The 16775-nt window shown below is 35.8% G+C and overlaps 1 protein-coding gene across 1 annotated transcript in view; it reads left to right on the forward strand.

Moving 5' to 3' along the window:
* The window catches only part of CPD (carboxypeptidase D), a 46328-nt gene that overhangs the window by 21604 nt on the left and 7949 nt on the right, over positions 1 to 16775 (forward strand). The window contains exons 4-18 of the mRNA XM_072430834.1: positions 709 to 878; positions 1740 to 2101; positions 3017 to 3208; positions 4826 to 4993; positions 5623 to 5732; positions 7446 to 7548; positions 8670 to 8812; positions 9079 to 9248; positions 10986 to 11303; positions 11752 to 11947; positions 13581 to 13716; positions 14053 to 14202; positions 14530 to 14625; positions 14711 to 14775; positions 15628 to 15759. Coding sequence (XP_072286935.1) covers positions 709 to 878; positions 1740 to 2101; positions 3017 to 3208; positions 4826 to 4993; positions 5623 to 5732; positions 7446 to 7548; positions 8670 to 8812; positions 9079 to 9248; positions 10986 to 11303; positions 11752 to 11947; positions 13581 to 13716; positions 14053 to 14202; positions 14530 to 14625; positions 14711 to 14775; positions 15628 to 15759 — 2511 coding nt within the window. The remainder of the gene's footprint in view (positions 1 to 708; positions 879 to 1739; positions 2102 to 3016; positions 3209 to 4825; positions 4994 to 5622; positions 5733 to 7445; positions 7549 to 8669; positions 8813 to 9078; positions 9249 to 10985; positions 11304 to 11751; positions 11948 to 13580; positions 13717 to 14052; positions 14203 to 14529; positions 14626 to 14710; positions 14776 to 15627; positions 15760 to 16775) is intronic.

The raw sequence follows: 16775 nt of genomic DNA on the forward strand, positions 1-16775 counted from the left end.
TAACCAGTTTAGGTAAATCCAGTCAGATAAACTTGCACTGCAATGTTATGTATTATCTTTTTATTAGTAATAATAAATAATTATACAAGCAGAATAACTTCCTTGTATGTATGCCATTATGCCTAATACCTGATACTCTGATTTTTTTTTTTTTTAAATAATGCTTCTAAGTCCTATAGAATAATCTCCTGTGGCATATACAACTAATTATCTGAAATGCTCTTCATGGATTTACAGTGAAAATCTCTTTAAGAAGGGATTTACTGAGGTCTAATTTACAGTATTAATCACTGATCTTATAGACTTATTTGTATAGCTTAGTTTGTCACTTCAGAGGTTATACAAACTGAAAAGATGAGCCCTTCTGTGAGCAGCTGCTGGTGACTATTTTTCATGAACCGGAGATTTTTTAAAACCTGAAGCGTAGATTGACATTCAGCCTGTTGGTTTAAATACAGAATGGAAATATATTTTTCTGTTTTTACATTTTGCTTCCTGATTTAATTTTATAAATCCATTTTACATTCCTTTAAAGGATAATGTAATCTGTGATATTCCAATATATTCTCCAGAGCCGAAAGAGCCTCCTAGACATACATAACATGCTCAATATTTCCACATGTTGCCAATCATTTATTGGGTGTTATACAACAGAATTGTTAGGATTATCGTGTGTTTAGACTTTCTATGTTTTCTGTTTGAATATAGGTACATATAGGAGCTCAAGGATATGTCCGAGATTCTGTTACTCAAAAAGGAATCGAAAATGCCACAATTTCTGTGGCGGGAATCGACCATAACATTGCAACTGGAAAGCCAGGGAACTTTCAGAGATTGCTAGCTCCTGGGACATACAATATTACTGCCTCAGTTATTGGGTAAGTTGTCACAGCCATTGAGTTATTTAAACTTAGAATAGCCTTTTAGATATGGTTTGCTTCTTTATTTCTATAGGCATTCACATTTAGTGTCATGTAATTCTGGATAACCTGTCACCAATCAAAAAAAAAATGGGTTATGTTCATAAAGAGGTGAAGGATTTACTGTCATTTAAAACACATGCACCTAAAAGATTCACTGTAAGTGGATGCTTGGCAATTGACTGATCCCCTTCTTCAAAATTAACCCATTGGACCTAAAATTTGTGCGCAGCTTGTCCATTCCTGGTCAGGTTATGATGTTGGACACTGAAAGTTCGTGTTTGCTTAGGGTTTTGAATGCCTCTCATGTTACAGTATGCAGGCTAGACCTGGGCATGCTGCATGCTTTTTCCATACGTGGAAGCACCAGGCTTTTACATTTTTATACTGTCCTCTCACTGGGAGATAGTGTTATAATCTGGAACAAGCCCATCATCCTGGCTCTTCTAAGTGATAATAGTGCTAGGGTGCTGACTGAAATCTGGCATTGAACATGTGGGTTGCATTGGTTGTATTAGCATAAGGGAAGGGTGGTGCAGAAGTGTGACTTTCAAAAAACAAGTTTCTTCTGCCGTGGAGTCTCTAAACTTATCGAATATATAAAAACCTGCAGTTGTGTTCTATTACAAAAGTTTGGAAACATTTGTAGCTACAGTATTATGATATCAGTATAGGTACATTTTAATCATTTTACTATAGGCCAAAACCAAGACCACTCCACCTAAAGCAAAATATTTTTTTCTAGAACAAATTTGCCTTACATGTGTTAGGTACATGATGACTTCCTGTAACCTTTTGCTTCTACCTTTGCTCCTCTAGATACTTACCGCTAACCATATTTAATGTTGAAGTTAAAGATGGGCCAGCAACTGTCATTGATTTCCAGCTGAATCCATCTGTTTCTATTTCATCACCCAATGACCTGCAAGCCAGTACTGGAGCCCCTCTGCCTGCCACTGAACCACCAGTCACTGTAAAAACTGAAGATAACCCTCGTGCCCAGAAACCCTTCCAACCTCAGGACTTTCGCCACCACCACTATTCTGACATGGAAATCTTCCTGAGAAAGTACAACAGTGAATATGCAAGCATTACATATCTGTACTCTGCTGGCAAATCTGTAGAGTCACGGGAGCTGTATGTGATGGCAATATCCGATAACCCACATGTCCATGAGCCAGGTAACTTTTTTTTAAAGCCATGCCAGGAACTAGTTCACAAAGTACGGTGTCTAAACTATATGCAATTAATCCCCTGCTTTTATTCAACTTGCTTGTTGTAGCCTGATCAGCGAGGAATTTGTATGTTTTTTATTTAATCAGGGTTTTGTGCACTGCAGAGATTACAATCCTCTGTAAGCTTTGGTATTTGGCCAGTTTGTATCATAGTTTATTCTATGAACAAGGTCAAGCTTTTTCTTGTTTCAGAGGTCGCTGCTTACTGAAGTTTGGTGTGAAACTTACTACTTATCCTTAGAGTAAGGCTAAGTGTTCACTGACTTTAATTTGAAACACCTATAAGAGCCCAAAAACGACAAAAAGGCTGCACGATGCATGAACGAGGGCTGTACATACAGCGCCATTCTGCTCTATGGAGAGGGAGTATGTGCCAGGCTAAATATGAGGCTTGGAATTTAGATTTGTTTGCATATAAGACCTTTTATTAATAATTCTACACAGTCAGGCAATTGGATGAACTGAATTTTTTGTTTTGCCTCATACACTTAAAGTATACAAATATACTCTATACTCCAAACTCAGGTTTTTTAGGCTACCTAGGCTTTGGGCCAGACTTGAAAGTTTAGAAGCAGTAATTGTTTTTTTTCTGTAGCAAGAATAGTTTTTTTTTGTTTTGACTGATTGTTGTTTAAATGGTTGTAATAGTTGTAAGTTGATTTAGTGTTCTAAAACGTCAAATGTAACTTTTACCTAAAGCAAAATCAGACTTAACAGGTGTGGTAACTTGCAGAGTGCAGAATCCTGTGGGTCTCTATCTGGAATGAGTTTTTCCGATAGCCACATGCAGTTACCAAAGACCTTCAGTTTCTGCAATAAATGAATGAAAATATAATTAGGTGTCTGACATTTATTTTTCAGGTGAACCTGAGTTTAAGTATATTGGCAACATGCATGGTAACGAAGTTGTAGGACGGGAGCTGCTATTAAATCTCATTGAATATCTGTGCAAGAACTATGGTACAGACCCTGAGGTCACAAATCTTATCCGTACCACCAGGATCCATATTATGCCTTCCATGAACCCTGATGGCTATGAGAAAGCCCATGAAGGTAATTCTTTTTTACATGTAGAGAAAGGCAGCTTTAAATTTTTATCTTTGAACATGGTGTTACAAATCCACCTTACTTTTCCAAACAGACAAAAAATTAAACTACCATTTTAGAATTTTGACCCATTTCTGTTCAGTTAGTTTATGATAAAAAGTTGATCATATCTCACTACTTGATTTTCTGTGTTTTTGATCATTCCTCTTTTTCAAAACATATTACAGACATAATTTTAGAGGAAATCACACATTTCATGTTCATGTGTGTGCTGTTTTATTCTTTTTTAGACTCTTTCTGTCATTAATTTTTTTTGTAGTTTTTTTTTCTAATGTTCACTGCAGGAATTGAAAATTGACCTAGACCAGAATGACCCTACTTATTTCGTCTGCATTAGTATAGGGAAAAAATAGCAAAAGTCATAGCAAATATAGCAAAAGTCTATATTTTACTGGCAAGTGACTGTGTTTGAAAAAAGAACTGCCCAGACCATTTTCTACCCACACTGAACTATATTGAGCCTTTTGCAAAATTGATTCAAATGGTAGTTATGTAGCAGTTGTTTTTAATTTTAGACAGTTTTTTTTTTTAATATACTGTGGGTGCTTTGTTTAGTTTTACAAAAGATGCAACAGATATTATTTTATAGAAAAGGAGATATAATATGGAACTGGAATACATGCAATTAGATAATAAAGTTCATTTATGATTTTATTCCTATTTAAACTTATTTTATAGAAGCCCTTGCTTCCAAACAATTTACATTACTCCCTTTTCCTCCCAGCTTACAGCAACAAATTCATGTACCATACACTACCTTACCTTTTAAACAAGGCATCATCACACAAATTTGCCAACATGCCTTATCAACTTCCCCACCAGCACATTATCAGACATATGCACCTTCCTGCCTCATTCAGCACAGCTTGCAATGCATTATTTCATAGATGCACCACCCTGCCTATTCCAGCAAATATTTCAAATAATTTATTACTACACAAATGCATCAACGTGCCTTTTTCAGTACAGTTTACAAAAAATGCATCAGCACACAAATACACCAATACACTGCGTTATGCAGTAGAGCTGAGCCCACAAACAGTGCATGGTCACACAGATCAGCCAAACCATAATATGTCACGTATGATCAATTCTCCTTTTCATGTTTATGTTGCAGATTAGAAAATGAAGGTACAAAGTTTATAATTGGCATGAGACAATAAGTTCTTTCATATACGTTTGATAAGACCCAGTGTTATTTTAGATAAATTAAGATGAGTGAAACCTAATTCCGCTGGTGCATAAAGGCTTAACTGTTTAAGGAACAGACAACATGCATACATCAGAAACTTATAGCAAGAATTCGGAATTCTTCATTAGGTGGTCAGACAGCTGTAGACTGAACTCTGATCTGATTTCTGCAGGGTATTGCTTTTTGCTCACACTCAAAGCCCAATTTTGTTGAATTTGCTTGGTCATTTTGGAAGTGCCTGGAAAAAGTTTTAAATACAGTAGTATATGTATATGTTTACCAATACTCTAAACAGAAAAATGCCTAAAATGACTAAATTTTGATTCCCACAGTATAGAGAATCATTGCTCACTATCTTTATTTCTGTGCAGGGGACCGTGACGGGGTAGTCGGCAGAAATAACAGCAACAATTTTGATCTCAACCGTAATTTTCCAGACCAGTTTTTCCAGATAACAGACCCACCACAACTGGAGACACTGGCTGTAATGAGTTGGTTAAAGAGTTATCCATTCGTTCTGTCTGCTAATCTCCATGGAGGTATTGTACTATTCTCTATCTCTTGCAGCTTGCTCTTGTAGCACTTGTGTTTTCATGCTCAGGCATTGCACAAACAGTGTGTTCAATTTTAGAATGAATTTCTGTAGAAATTTTTTTTTTGTATACCTGTGTGATGGATAAAACCAGTCTGGACCTGGAATCTTCAGTAAAACTTTGTTTATTTTCCCTGTTGAGGTTTACACATGTTGAGCTCCGCTTTTTATTTATTGTATAATTCTGTTTAGCTGGGCTATGCATTAAAATAATATTTAAAGCAGTGAAAAACATTTGAGCAAACCACCTTTTATACTATAACTAGGATCCAGGAATTCAGCTGAAACCTTGTACTGTATCCATTTTGAATGGTGCAAGCTTGTTTTTTTTACCTCCAATGATAGATGGTCATATCCTTTACTCCTAAACTGCACTAGGAAAACATTGGAACCAACTGAGATTTTTTTCCCACTTTTTCCCAATTTTTTTACAATGCCTTGTAAATTCCATTATATATCCATATCTGGGTTTATTCCGTTGAGTGACTCAGATATTTCCTATTGTTTCAAGAGGTGTAGCTGTTTAATAAATCAGGTTATACCAAATGTAATTTCTGTATTTGCATGCATTTGCAGGTTCCCTTGTGGTTAATTATCCATTTGACGACGACGAGAAAGGCTTGTCTATGTACAGTAAATCCCCAGATGATGCTATGTTCCAGCAACTGGCACTATCCTATTCCAAGGTGAGCGAACGGCTCTGTGTGAGCATCTAGCAGCTGCTGTGTCTGCTGAAAATATTCTGCGATATGTGGGCCCAGGGGATCATATATGGACAGAATAATGTTTGTTAAGGTTTTTAGCCTGTCTTTCCTTTTATCTTTTATTTTACAAAATATTAGCCAAAATTAGAATTTTCTATCAATGTTGTCATTGCATGTATAATATTTAATATATTGCAGTTAACATGAAAGCAGGGTTTTCAGAATGGCAATAGCTATTACTCTCAAACCATTTGTACTATACTAGACTGTCACCAGAAGTTAAAATATGTAGTAAGATAATATTTGAAGTATTGTCCTTTTGTTCAAGAGTTTTCTATATTACTAAGTTTTATGTAATACATTTTCAGAGGAATCTGAAACTTCCTGGAGTGTCAAATCCCTGTTTGTTCAATCCTTCCAGCCCCCTCTTCCTTCCCTAACGCTATGCAACTTTTTCAATGAGCAGCTCCCAGCATGGCCATCAAATCCACTGAGTCACTGTGCAGGCAGACCAGGAGACAGAAGTGACAGCTCCTCTGCTAGTGCTCCTTTTTAATGTAGGAGCTGTCAGTGCTCAGTAGAAAATAGCGGCTAGAACCATGCGGCTATAATTGAAATCTGTAATACAGGGGTGTCAAACTCAATACACAGAGGGCTAAAAACGTAGACAAAGTCGCGGGTCAAACTTGAAGTTTATTATAAAAAAAATTGAGGAAGTTTTTCCTTCTCATTAGATAATAAACCTTTTCATATAGAAACAAAGAGGTTTTGCTTAACAGTGAATCTGGAACAAGCCTATAATAGAGAAATAGCACTGCTACTACAATTCCCTGCGTCTATTAAACAGTCCAATGCAGGGCCACGCAAAGGAAGAGAGCCCGCTGGTCTATAGACACGAGTGATGCCGGGAATGGTAGTAGCGGCGATATTTCAATACAGCAGCGGTCCAGCTGCAATTCATATTTAGGGGCCAAAAAAAAGGACGTTGCGGGCCAGAAGTTTAGGACCCCTGCTGTAATATGAATTTTTAATATACAGTTATAGTAAACAAAAGCCTTTGATTCAGCAGTTGAATATACTTTACTGTACTGCAGCACCATCTAGTGTCATGATAAAGCAAAGCACTCCTGAATGCTGTAATAGGAGTCTTATGTTCAGGTTTAGCTACTTATTGATGTCTCCCTTTCCACACCAGCAACATGTTCAAAGGCCCAGACTGAGCATAATCACTCCTCATTCAATTCCACACCACTGCATCTGTGTTAAAACTTTGTTATTGTATTACAGACAAGCGGTGGTCACGTTTTCTGCTGGTAAATTAAAACATGAACAGGGTATAGTTAAAAATGATTCCCCCGTCAATTCAGCTGAAAGTTTGCTAACATGGTTCAAATTCCTCAACATTTCTGATTTCAGTTCATATTAAACAATCACTCATTCTGTCACCTAGTGACCAATTGTCAAAAATACACAGCAGTCACAATAGGAAATGCTATATGTGTTATTGAATTATATGGATGAATTTAGAGAGAGTTGATAGGGGGATAATTTATAAATATGCGCCCCATAGACTTTTCACACAGTGCATTTGCTCCTCATACAGTTTTCTCTGTGTTCACAATATATAGTTCTTGTTTTGTTTTCTGTTAAAAAATGTGTTTTCTGCTTTGATTTCCATTTTTTTTCTTTTTGTAGGAAAATAATAAAATGTTTACAGGAAGTCCATGTAAAGAGATCTATCCAAATGAGAATTTTCCTCAAGGAATCACCAATGGTGCCAATTGGTATAATGTTCCAGGTAATATACACAAAAATAAAATGTGGCATTGTTGAACCACTTTTTCTCCAGGTACAGTAGTAGTAAATCTGGTTGCTAATTTAGTGAAAAGTATAGAGACAGATTTTGGAGGTGATGTTTACAATATTTACACCTAATTATGTAGAGGCTGTGACAAATGAAAATTTAACAAATAAAGGTAAATCCAAATATGGGAGATAGTGGGAAACATTTTTTATTTATCTGTGTAACCTATCTATCTGTATTGATTTAGATAATTCAGGTATGTGGTATATTTGTTCTTTTATTAAGGAGCATCTAATAGTTACCATTAGTGTTCAGTTAGCCATGTAATTTCAGCAGTTTATTGACATTGCTATTAGATGTCTGTGGGTTGGTTACTTAAGATTTCAGCACATTTGCATTCTCTTTTATGGATGCTTTTGTGTTTTGTTGATCATATTCAAGTTTCTTGCACACAAGTTATCTTAAGACTAAGGAAATTAGTTGATAAAAGCGCATATTAGAGGTGTACATCTGGCATATTTGGCACTTAGTGTAAAGCCAAAACTCTCTTTAAAATTTGGATATGAAGGAGTGTAAAAAATAAAAATCCATGTCTGCTTTTATGTTGCTGTCTTTCATTCCAGTGGGGGGAGTGGTCATCTTTATTTGTCTTGGTGATTATTGTCTCTGCTGCAGAAATTAATATAAAAAGGAAATCCATATTTTTAGAGTTGTCACAGCCAATGGTAAAGGAAAGAGGGGATTTTTTGTTCATTTAATGTGATATTGTTTTATGTCATGATGGTAATTTCTGTCATATAGGCACAGTTTTGTTCCTCTTCTTGTTGTGGCCTAATGACATAAATAGCTCGCTCTTAATTTAGCAATACAATTCATTATGGTAAATTCACAATAAATGCAGTTTGTGTTGCAGTGTGCTGCAGTTGGTAGGTCATTTATTTTTAATAGGCTGCCAAAGTATTGCGTCGCACACAAATGTAGTGCGTTCTGCATGTGTCCTTTATATAGTTATGTGAGTTAGCCTTGTAAGAAAACCATAGACAAAAATGGCTGTAATTTTCTTAATGAGCTGTAGTTATAAACTTTTGCTTAAACCTTTAAATATTAATTCTTAGGTGGAATGCAAGACTGGAACTATCTTAACACAAACTGTTTTGAAGTGACCATTGAGCTGGGCTGTGTGAAATATCCTATGGCCTCTGAACTACCAGGTTACTGGGAAAGTAACCACCGCTCTCTGCTGGAATTTATTAAACAAGTGAGTGTTTTGATGTTTTTTTTTTTTTTTTTTGGGGGGGGTTGGACAAATTCTAAATAAAACAGAAAAATGAATCTAGTAGCTGTGCAATGAATATATAAAAATAACAAAAACAAAATTTTAGTCTAATTATTCTAATATATACATATATATATATATATATATTTTTTTTATAAATAATAATGTACAATGTAAATGTTTTGGGCAGCTGTGTTTTTTATCTCATCGCGTGTTGTTCACATCCCACTGACATTTATGTTCTGCAGGTACAGAAGGGAATCAAAGGGTTTGTGCTTGATGCCACAGATGGAAGGGGAATCTTTAATGCCACTATCAGTGTTGCTGACATTGACCATCCTGTGACCTCTGACAAGGCTGGGGATTACTGGAGATTGCTGGTCCCTGGTACATATAAAGTTACAGCTTCCGCTAGAGGGTAGGTATTATTCTTCATGAATGTGGCATCTTGTTTTTCAATTTTGTAAACGATCTCTGTTTTAGGACATTGGCTTCCTTCAGGTTTTCTTTCCAGGTGTAAGTGAATATGTTATATGTGTCTTTATATATAGATACATGTGTAAATCATGATTCCTAACATAAACTTTAGAACATTTTTATCTTGTTTTTTGTATTTTTTATTGACTTGTCAGGCATTACCTGTTGCTTAACCACCCGGCCGTTAAACCCGACCTTGGTTCGGGGTTAAAACACTTGCAAAAATTGTTAAACCCGAACTTTCCTCAGGTGGCTATCACTTACCTAGTCCCGCTGGGATCATCCCGTGTTGTTCCAGCGTCAATCTCTAAAAAAAATACTTACCCGGTCCCCGCAGCTCCTCCGGACACGTCTGTCCTCTTCCTTCTTCTCCCGGCGAGTGCAGTGGCGATCGCCGGGGTTTCCCGGTGACGTCGCTGCATGCGTCAGTGCGGGGGGCGGGAAATTCAAATAACTTTGCATTGAACTCAATACAAAAAAGCTGTATTGAGTCCAATACAAAAAAATCTTTATATAATATATATATTATTGTATTATATATATAATATATAAAATTTAATAAACTTATAAAATTTTGGACATATTTCGGAGAGTTATGCGGTAATTCGGTGAATTATAAGTAATTATTGAGTAATTCGGTGAATTATAGCCTACAATCTAAAATAAATTTCCATGCAAAAAAATGTAACACTTTTTGCATGGAAAGACAGAAGTTTGGAAAGAATTAGAATACCCAGCGTTCAGGTACGCGTCCCTCGGCGATTCCTGATGATGTCTGTGCATGCGCCCAACGATGGGGGTCCCAGCGGGAAATTCAAATATTTTGTATTGGATTCAAAAGTCCTGTATCCAATCCAATAGAAAATATATTTATGTGGTTTTGTCTATAGGTATGTGACGGACACTAGGGAGGTGTTTTAGAAAAATATATTACTATACAGTATACCGAATTATTGCATTTTCAGTATTTTTGATTTATTTATGTATTCTTGTTTAAGCTGATTTTTGTGTTTTTATTTATTTTATTAAAATATATATATTTTTTTTTTTACATGATTGTGTGTTTCAAACATTTTTTATATTCATTATATCTACTAGAACCCTCTTAGGACAAATTTCTGTAAGTTACAGGTCTACAATTAAAAAAAAAAAAAAATTTCATGAAAAACAGTGTACCGCTTTTGGTACAGAAATCTAGACATCAGTGAAACGCCCAGGTGGTTAAAGCCAACATTTACTATTGTGACAGAATTTTTTAAAGAGGATATTTTTTTTCCCCATTACTGACTTATACCTTGTTCTTCGCTGTATTTCCCTGTATAGAGGCACCCATCTTGTTAATAAATTGTTTGGGAGAGTATACGTTTAAGGATTGGATTGATGGAAATAAAAATCTTTATGCATGTGAAATGTTGCCTTATATGCATTTTGTCTGTGTATGCAGCTATTTGCCTGGAGTTCAGCTTAAAACTACCTGATAGTTTCATATGAATTCCTGGGGTTCTGATTGTAGGATCTGTGTTCTTGAGTTCCAAGGCCTGTACATCTACACGGCTGAAATTCCTCTACCAGGATATTTGTAATCTATTTTTATTTTCTATAAATGTGCTGTAATATCCCCTGCATAACAAAATTCATACATTTCTCTTCTAATCACATTGTTTTTCCTTTGCTCCAGGTATGTTCCTGTTACCAAAACAGTTAATGTGACAGATGGAGATGCTATAGTAACAAACTTCACACTTACACGCTCAGGTGCAGATACGCACAAAGAAGACAAAGGAAAAGTACCTGTGGTAGAACCAGAAAAGCCCGACCCAAACACAAGGGAATTTGAGGCACTGATCAAAGATCTTTCTGCAGAAAATGGTCTGGAGCACCTTTTACTATCAAAGTCAAGTGACATCGATCTGTATAGATATAGATCTTACCACGACCTTTCTGAATCCCTCCGTGGGCTGAATCTTAATTATCCAAATATTACTAAACTTACCAGGTAATGTTCTTTGTTTTATTGTATTATGCATTGTTCATCAATAAATTTTAATAAGGGGTATATTTTAGAAACGATTTGTGTTTTATCAGTCACTATTAAAGCAGATGGAATCTTGATTTATTGAGCTGACAAAAAAGTGAATTCTGTTCCCGAATGTGTATACCGATTTGCACATGTGCAGCGGAAGTATAGTTTTGGCAGAACTCTGTGTGGAATTAGGCAACTGCTGTCAGCAAATGAGGGAGTTGCATGCATGAAAATGAAATTTGCAGGAGGTCAGAACGGGTAATGAGAACTAACAATTAGGATCTTTTTCTGTTGCAGCAGGGCAATATCATCTTAGGCAAGAGTTTTCGTTTGCTGGATTTCCTGACTTATTGGTGATTAATTTCCTTTTCCATATTACCACAGAAAAATGTATTACATGTTTTTCTGCTTTTTTGTACAGATTGGGTCAGAGTGTTGAATATCGCTACATTTGGTCTCTGGAAATTTCTAATAAACCAAATGTGTCTGAGCCAGAGAAGCCAAAAATCAGGTTTGTTGCCGGAGTCCATGGAAATGCTCCAGTCGGAACAGAGCTGCTTTTGACATTTGCAGAATTTTTGTGTTTGAACTATAAGAAGAACAGTGCAATAACAAAGGTGAGATTTTTGTACATTGTACACTGACCTGTGACAAATGGTTCAGTTCCATGAAAAAAAACACTACATGTGATTACTAATAATGCTCTAATTTATATAATCCCTCACGTATCTTTTTATTAATTGGATGACAAGTTATTCCTACAGTTATTCTAGAGTTATTCCTGAGTTATTCCTAATTTAATAATGCCTCTGTGATTTTTGGTTAGCTGTCAATACACTGTACATATCTGGGTACTTTATGGATATTACCTTGTAGCCTAAACCCCCCTAGCGGTATTCTCGAGTGTGACTCGGGGTGGATTTACCATGCAAAAAGCAGTAATCCCGAGCCACACTCGGGGACGCTAAAAAAACAAAAAAAACAAAACACCTACCTTGTTCCGTTGTCGTCCCCCGGTGTCCTGCTGGTCCCTGCAGCTCCTCTGGACACGTCTTCTTCCTCCAATCTTCAACCGGCAACTGCAGAGACGATTTTCGGGGGTTTGGATTCAATACAGAACAGCTGTATTGAGTCCAATACAAAACTTTATATAAAATGTATACATACAGTGGTACCTTGATAAAAGTCCTTAATTCGTTCTAGATCCTTGGACTTACACCAAACAAATTTTTCCTATAGGAAATAAAAGGAAAATGATTAATTCGTTCCCATAAAAAAAAAAATCCTACTGTTTTTGGAATAATATACATTGATGGGGTTGTATAAAATAATTTAAACACTGCTTAATACTAATACAAAAGCAATTAGATGAAAAAAATGAAAATGTAACCTCCCTTTACCTTGCTAAGAAGAGTCGAGTGCCTACTAGGATGGTGCTGAGAAGAGAGGAGGAGGAGATGTTCTGTAGTTCACAGAGAGTTATAGCGCGGGTTGTTCACTGAATGGTATCAACTGGCATACTGACGCTCGTGGGCAGTCGTGGCTTTGTCTCGAGAGAGGTAAATAAGGGTAGCGTTTTTTTTTTTTTAAATGGATTTTTGTGTTTTTTTATTTAAAGTTTGTTTTTTTTTTATTATTAAATTTAATAAATATTGGACATATTTCAGTGAGTTATGCCTAGGAAATTTAGGCCTACAATATAAATAATTTTCCATGCAAAAAATGTAACACTTTTTGCGTGGAAATACAGACAGAATTAGAAGGGGGGTTAATTTAGAAAGCACAGGCTGTAGTTATTTTTGTTATGCTTCAAAATTCTTTGCTGTGTGCCCATGGACTTGCCCTGTCCTAAGTGCAATTGGAATTGTTGGCCTTGGCTGCTAAAATTTAAAGCTCTGACCTGACCCACTGTGCAGTTCACACTCCAGATGGGGTGGATATCTAACCAGTTTGATTTAAAACAGGACCTCTTCAGTTCACTATAGTTGGAAACTCTACCCACTTTCACTTTCTTTGTGATCTTTTATAGCCAGAAGAATGTAATAGTTAACTTGTCCAGGAAGATATTATGGAATACCACCCTGTATGTTATTATCATACCTTGCTCTCCTTGTTCCTGCAGAAATTTGCTAAATGAATAGATTGTATCATATAAAAAAATAAAACAAAAAAAAAATTTTCTATGCATAGCCAACTTTAGGTTTAAAATAATGCTTAAACTTAACCTATTTTATTTATTTTAATTTTTAGTTAATTGACCGAACAAGAATTGTTATTGTCCCGATGGTGAACCCTGATGGCAGAGAGAAAGCAACAGAGAAAGATTGCACCTCAAATGCTGGCCAAACCAATGCCAATGGCAAGGATCTGGACACTGATTTCTTAAGTAAAGAATTTACATTTCATTTCTCATTTTAAATCTTTTTAATTTTTTTATGTTTACCCCTTTACCATTCTAGGTGCAAGTTAGATTTTTTTTTTTTTTGGTTTGGCCAGAGTAATAGAAAATCAGTAATCTAGAACACTTCCCAGTGAATGTCCCAAAGATGATTGTGTTCTGTACGTCGTTAGACATGAAAGCCATGCTCTATCTCCGGCCTAGCTTTAAAACAAAGTTTGTATTTGTTGGATAATATATATATTAGACTCTACATCTAAGAATTTTTAATTGTAAAACTTTATCCATGGATAGGTAAACATTTATTTGTTTTTTTTTCTACAGGTAACTCTTCTGGCCCTGTTGGTGAAAGGGAAAAAGAAACTAATGTTATTATTGATGGCTTAATCTTGAAGCAAGATTTCACCCTTTCTGTAGTTTTAGATGGTGGCTCTCTGCTTGTTACATATCCTTATGATAACCCAGTGCACACAGGTGAGTATAGAAACAATTCTTTAGTCTATTACCACCCAGTGGAAAAATTTGCACTCTTTCAACAGGTCAGCCTTTGTCAGTTGTTTCTTCAGTTTATTGTTCTTAAAACTTGACATAGTTCAGCCAGGTTCAGGTTACTTTGGGAAATATTTTCTTAGTGATCCAATTTTTTTTTGTAAATTTTTTAGGTCCTTTATCTGTAAGCAAACATTTCTGTGTTGGTGATTTAAATGATTTTGACAAACTATTCTATGTATATGTGTCTGTTGCTTTTTTTTATTGATCATTAACAGAAAAAAAATTACGGTTTATTTTTATTATTAATAGTGGAAAACAAAGACACTCTGAAACATTTGGCTTCTGTGTATGCAAATAACCATCCTACAATACATCTAGGACACCCAGGATGCCCAAACAAGTCAGGTTTGTATGGACTAGCTTTTGTGTTCACAACAAATTATTAAGATGATATTATTAATTGTGGTTGATGGTTAATTTCTGTGAATAGATGAAAATATTCCTGGAGGTGTGATCAGTGGGGCGGAATGGAGGGGCCATCAAGGCAGCATGAAGGTAATCCACCAATTGTCTAACATGTTCTGAAAAAAAAACAAAAAAAAAAAAAACAATTCAGTTGTCCGCAGAATTACATTTTAAGGAGGAGCAGTAAATGGCCATTAAGTAATTTAAAACAAAAGGCTCTGTATAGCTAAGAGCCCATTCTGACCTATACATTGTAATAGTGTGCGCTTTAGTTTATTGCGGTGCTAACAATTTTCAATGGCACCCCAACACACTAAACACCTGGTGTTGTGTTGCAGCCATTTCAACATACTGCTGTATCTGGCGGCACAATGGAAATCCATAAAGATGAGATTCAGTTTATGTGCAGCAACAAATGTTGACAAATAAAGATGTTCCCATAAAGGAAACCTGGGCTGGTAGCCATTTCATATATGGGATATATCTTGCTTTCAATTTAGTTGCAGAGATCCCCTCCTATTGTCTGATACTTCCCCCAACTCCTAGATTGTACACTTTTTGTGGCAGGGTCCTCTGCTCCTGTGTCACTGTCAAATTGTCACTTTCTGTCATTTGCAACACCTTTTTAATGTACAGTGCTGCATAATATGCTGGCGCTATATAAATCCTGTTTAATATTAATAGTAATAATAATAATAATATTATGAGCATTTGTACAAGCAGTAAATATTTTACACTTCAGAAACTACAGAAAACCATGTTTTAAATACAGGTAAAGTCCTTCAAGTAGTATTTATCTCATGTGTGTCTTCCCCTGTAAAATAGAACAGAAGTCTCTCTCTTTGTATAACAAAACAACAGCATAGCTTCTGTCCCTAAAGAAGCCATTATAAAGAGTTGATGTGTCACAGAACCCAAACTGCTAAATGTTTTTTTTTGCAGGATTTCAGTGTTACTCAAGGCCATTGTCCAGAGATTACAGTGTACACAAGTTGCTGCTTATTTCCTCCTGCTGCACAGCTGAAGTCCCTGTGGACTGAGAACGAGAAATCCCTGTTGGCCATGCTAGTCGAGGTAAGATCTAAAACCTGAATTTTATGAATAAAACTTATTTTGCAGACTGAATAGTTTATGTTGTGCTAGGAGGTAAAATAGATAACATCTAAAGATAGATTCAGCATTTCATAATTTATAGCCTAACTTTATTTATCCTGCTGTTTTTGGCCCTATTGCTCATTCATTACAATTACTCACCCCCGCCCCCCTCCCCCTTCCATATAGCAGAATGGTGCTGTATACACATATACAATAGATCATTTCCAGGGACAATCATCTGACTTCCATCAAATGTCTGTATGAGGCTTTAAAGATGTCCTCTCATGTCCTGCTGTGATAGAAGAAAAATCTGATGGTATACACCAAGAAAAAACAGGGTCTCAACCATTTCCTAATATAAACAAGTTTTGACTGTAAATATGCTGTGGTAACAAGATAGAAACAATTGAATTGCAAATATGGAATATAGAATGTAGCAATTTGATATTTGATGATTTTATACATTTTTTGAGCTTGGCAACAAATATGCTGCCTTTAAACAACCCCAGTCAATTGCTTACTGTAGTCCTCCTTTGTTTATTACAGCTGTCTCTGGATAGCCTATTAGTTGCATTAGACTTTAGACTTTGGAACTTGGAACTTTGGAAATTATCAATGCCTAGGCTATGGTTCAAAAAGCCTGCAGACATCTATGTGTTAAAGTAAAAGAGAAATGTAACTAGAGCAGGCAGTAACGTAAATGGAAATTGAACGTGTAATAGAATCTTTGGATTTAAATGTTTTCATCAATAAATGATAGGTAAGGAATACAGCCAGCTCTGCTCTTGTTCGCTTTGACAACAGAACTCTCTGAAGCAGGCAAGTGTGTGCTGTGTTTGGCTGCTTTTTCACACATCTTACATATTCTCTGTATTGTAGTGTTATTAAGCAGTATCATCTGTCTTTTTACTTTTTTACTATTTGATTTAGTTCACTTATTTTTTAATTGGTTGATTAGATTGTGTGCTATTACTTACAATGCCACCTTCTAAGTG

The sequence above is a fragment of the Pyxicephalus adspersus genome, chromosome 1 (assembly GCF_032062135.1).
Source record: "Pyxicephalus adspersus chromosome 1, UCB_Pads_2.0, whole genome shotgun sequence".
Taxonomy (NCBI): Eukaryota; Metazoa; Chordata; class Amphibia; order Anura; family Pyxicephalidae; genus Pyxicephalus; species Pyxicephalus adspersus.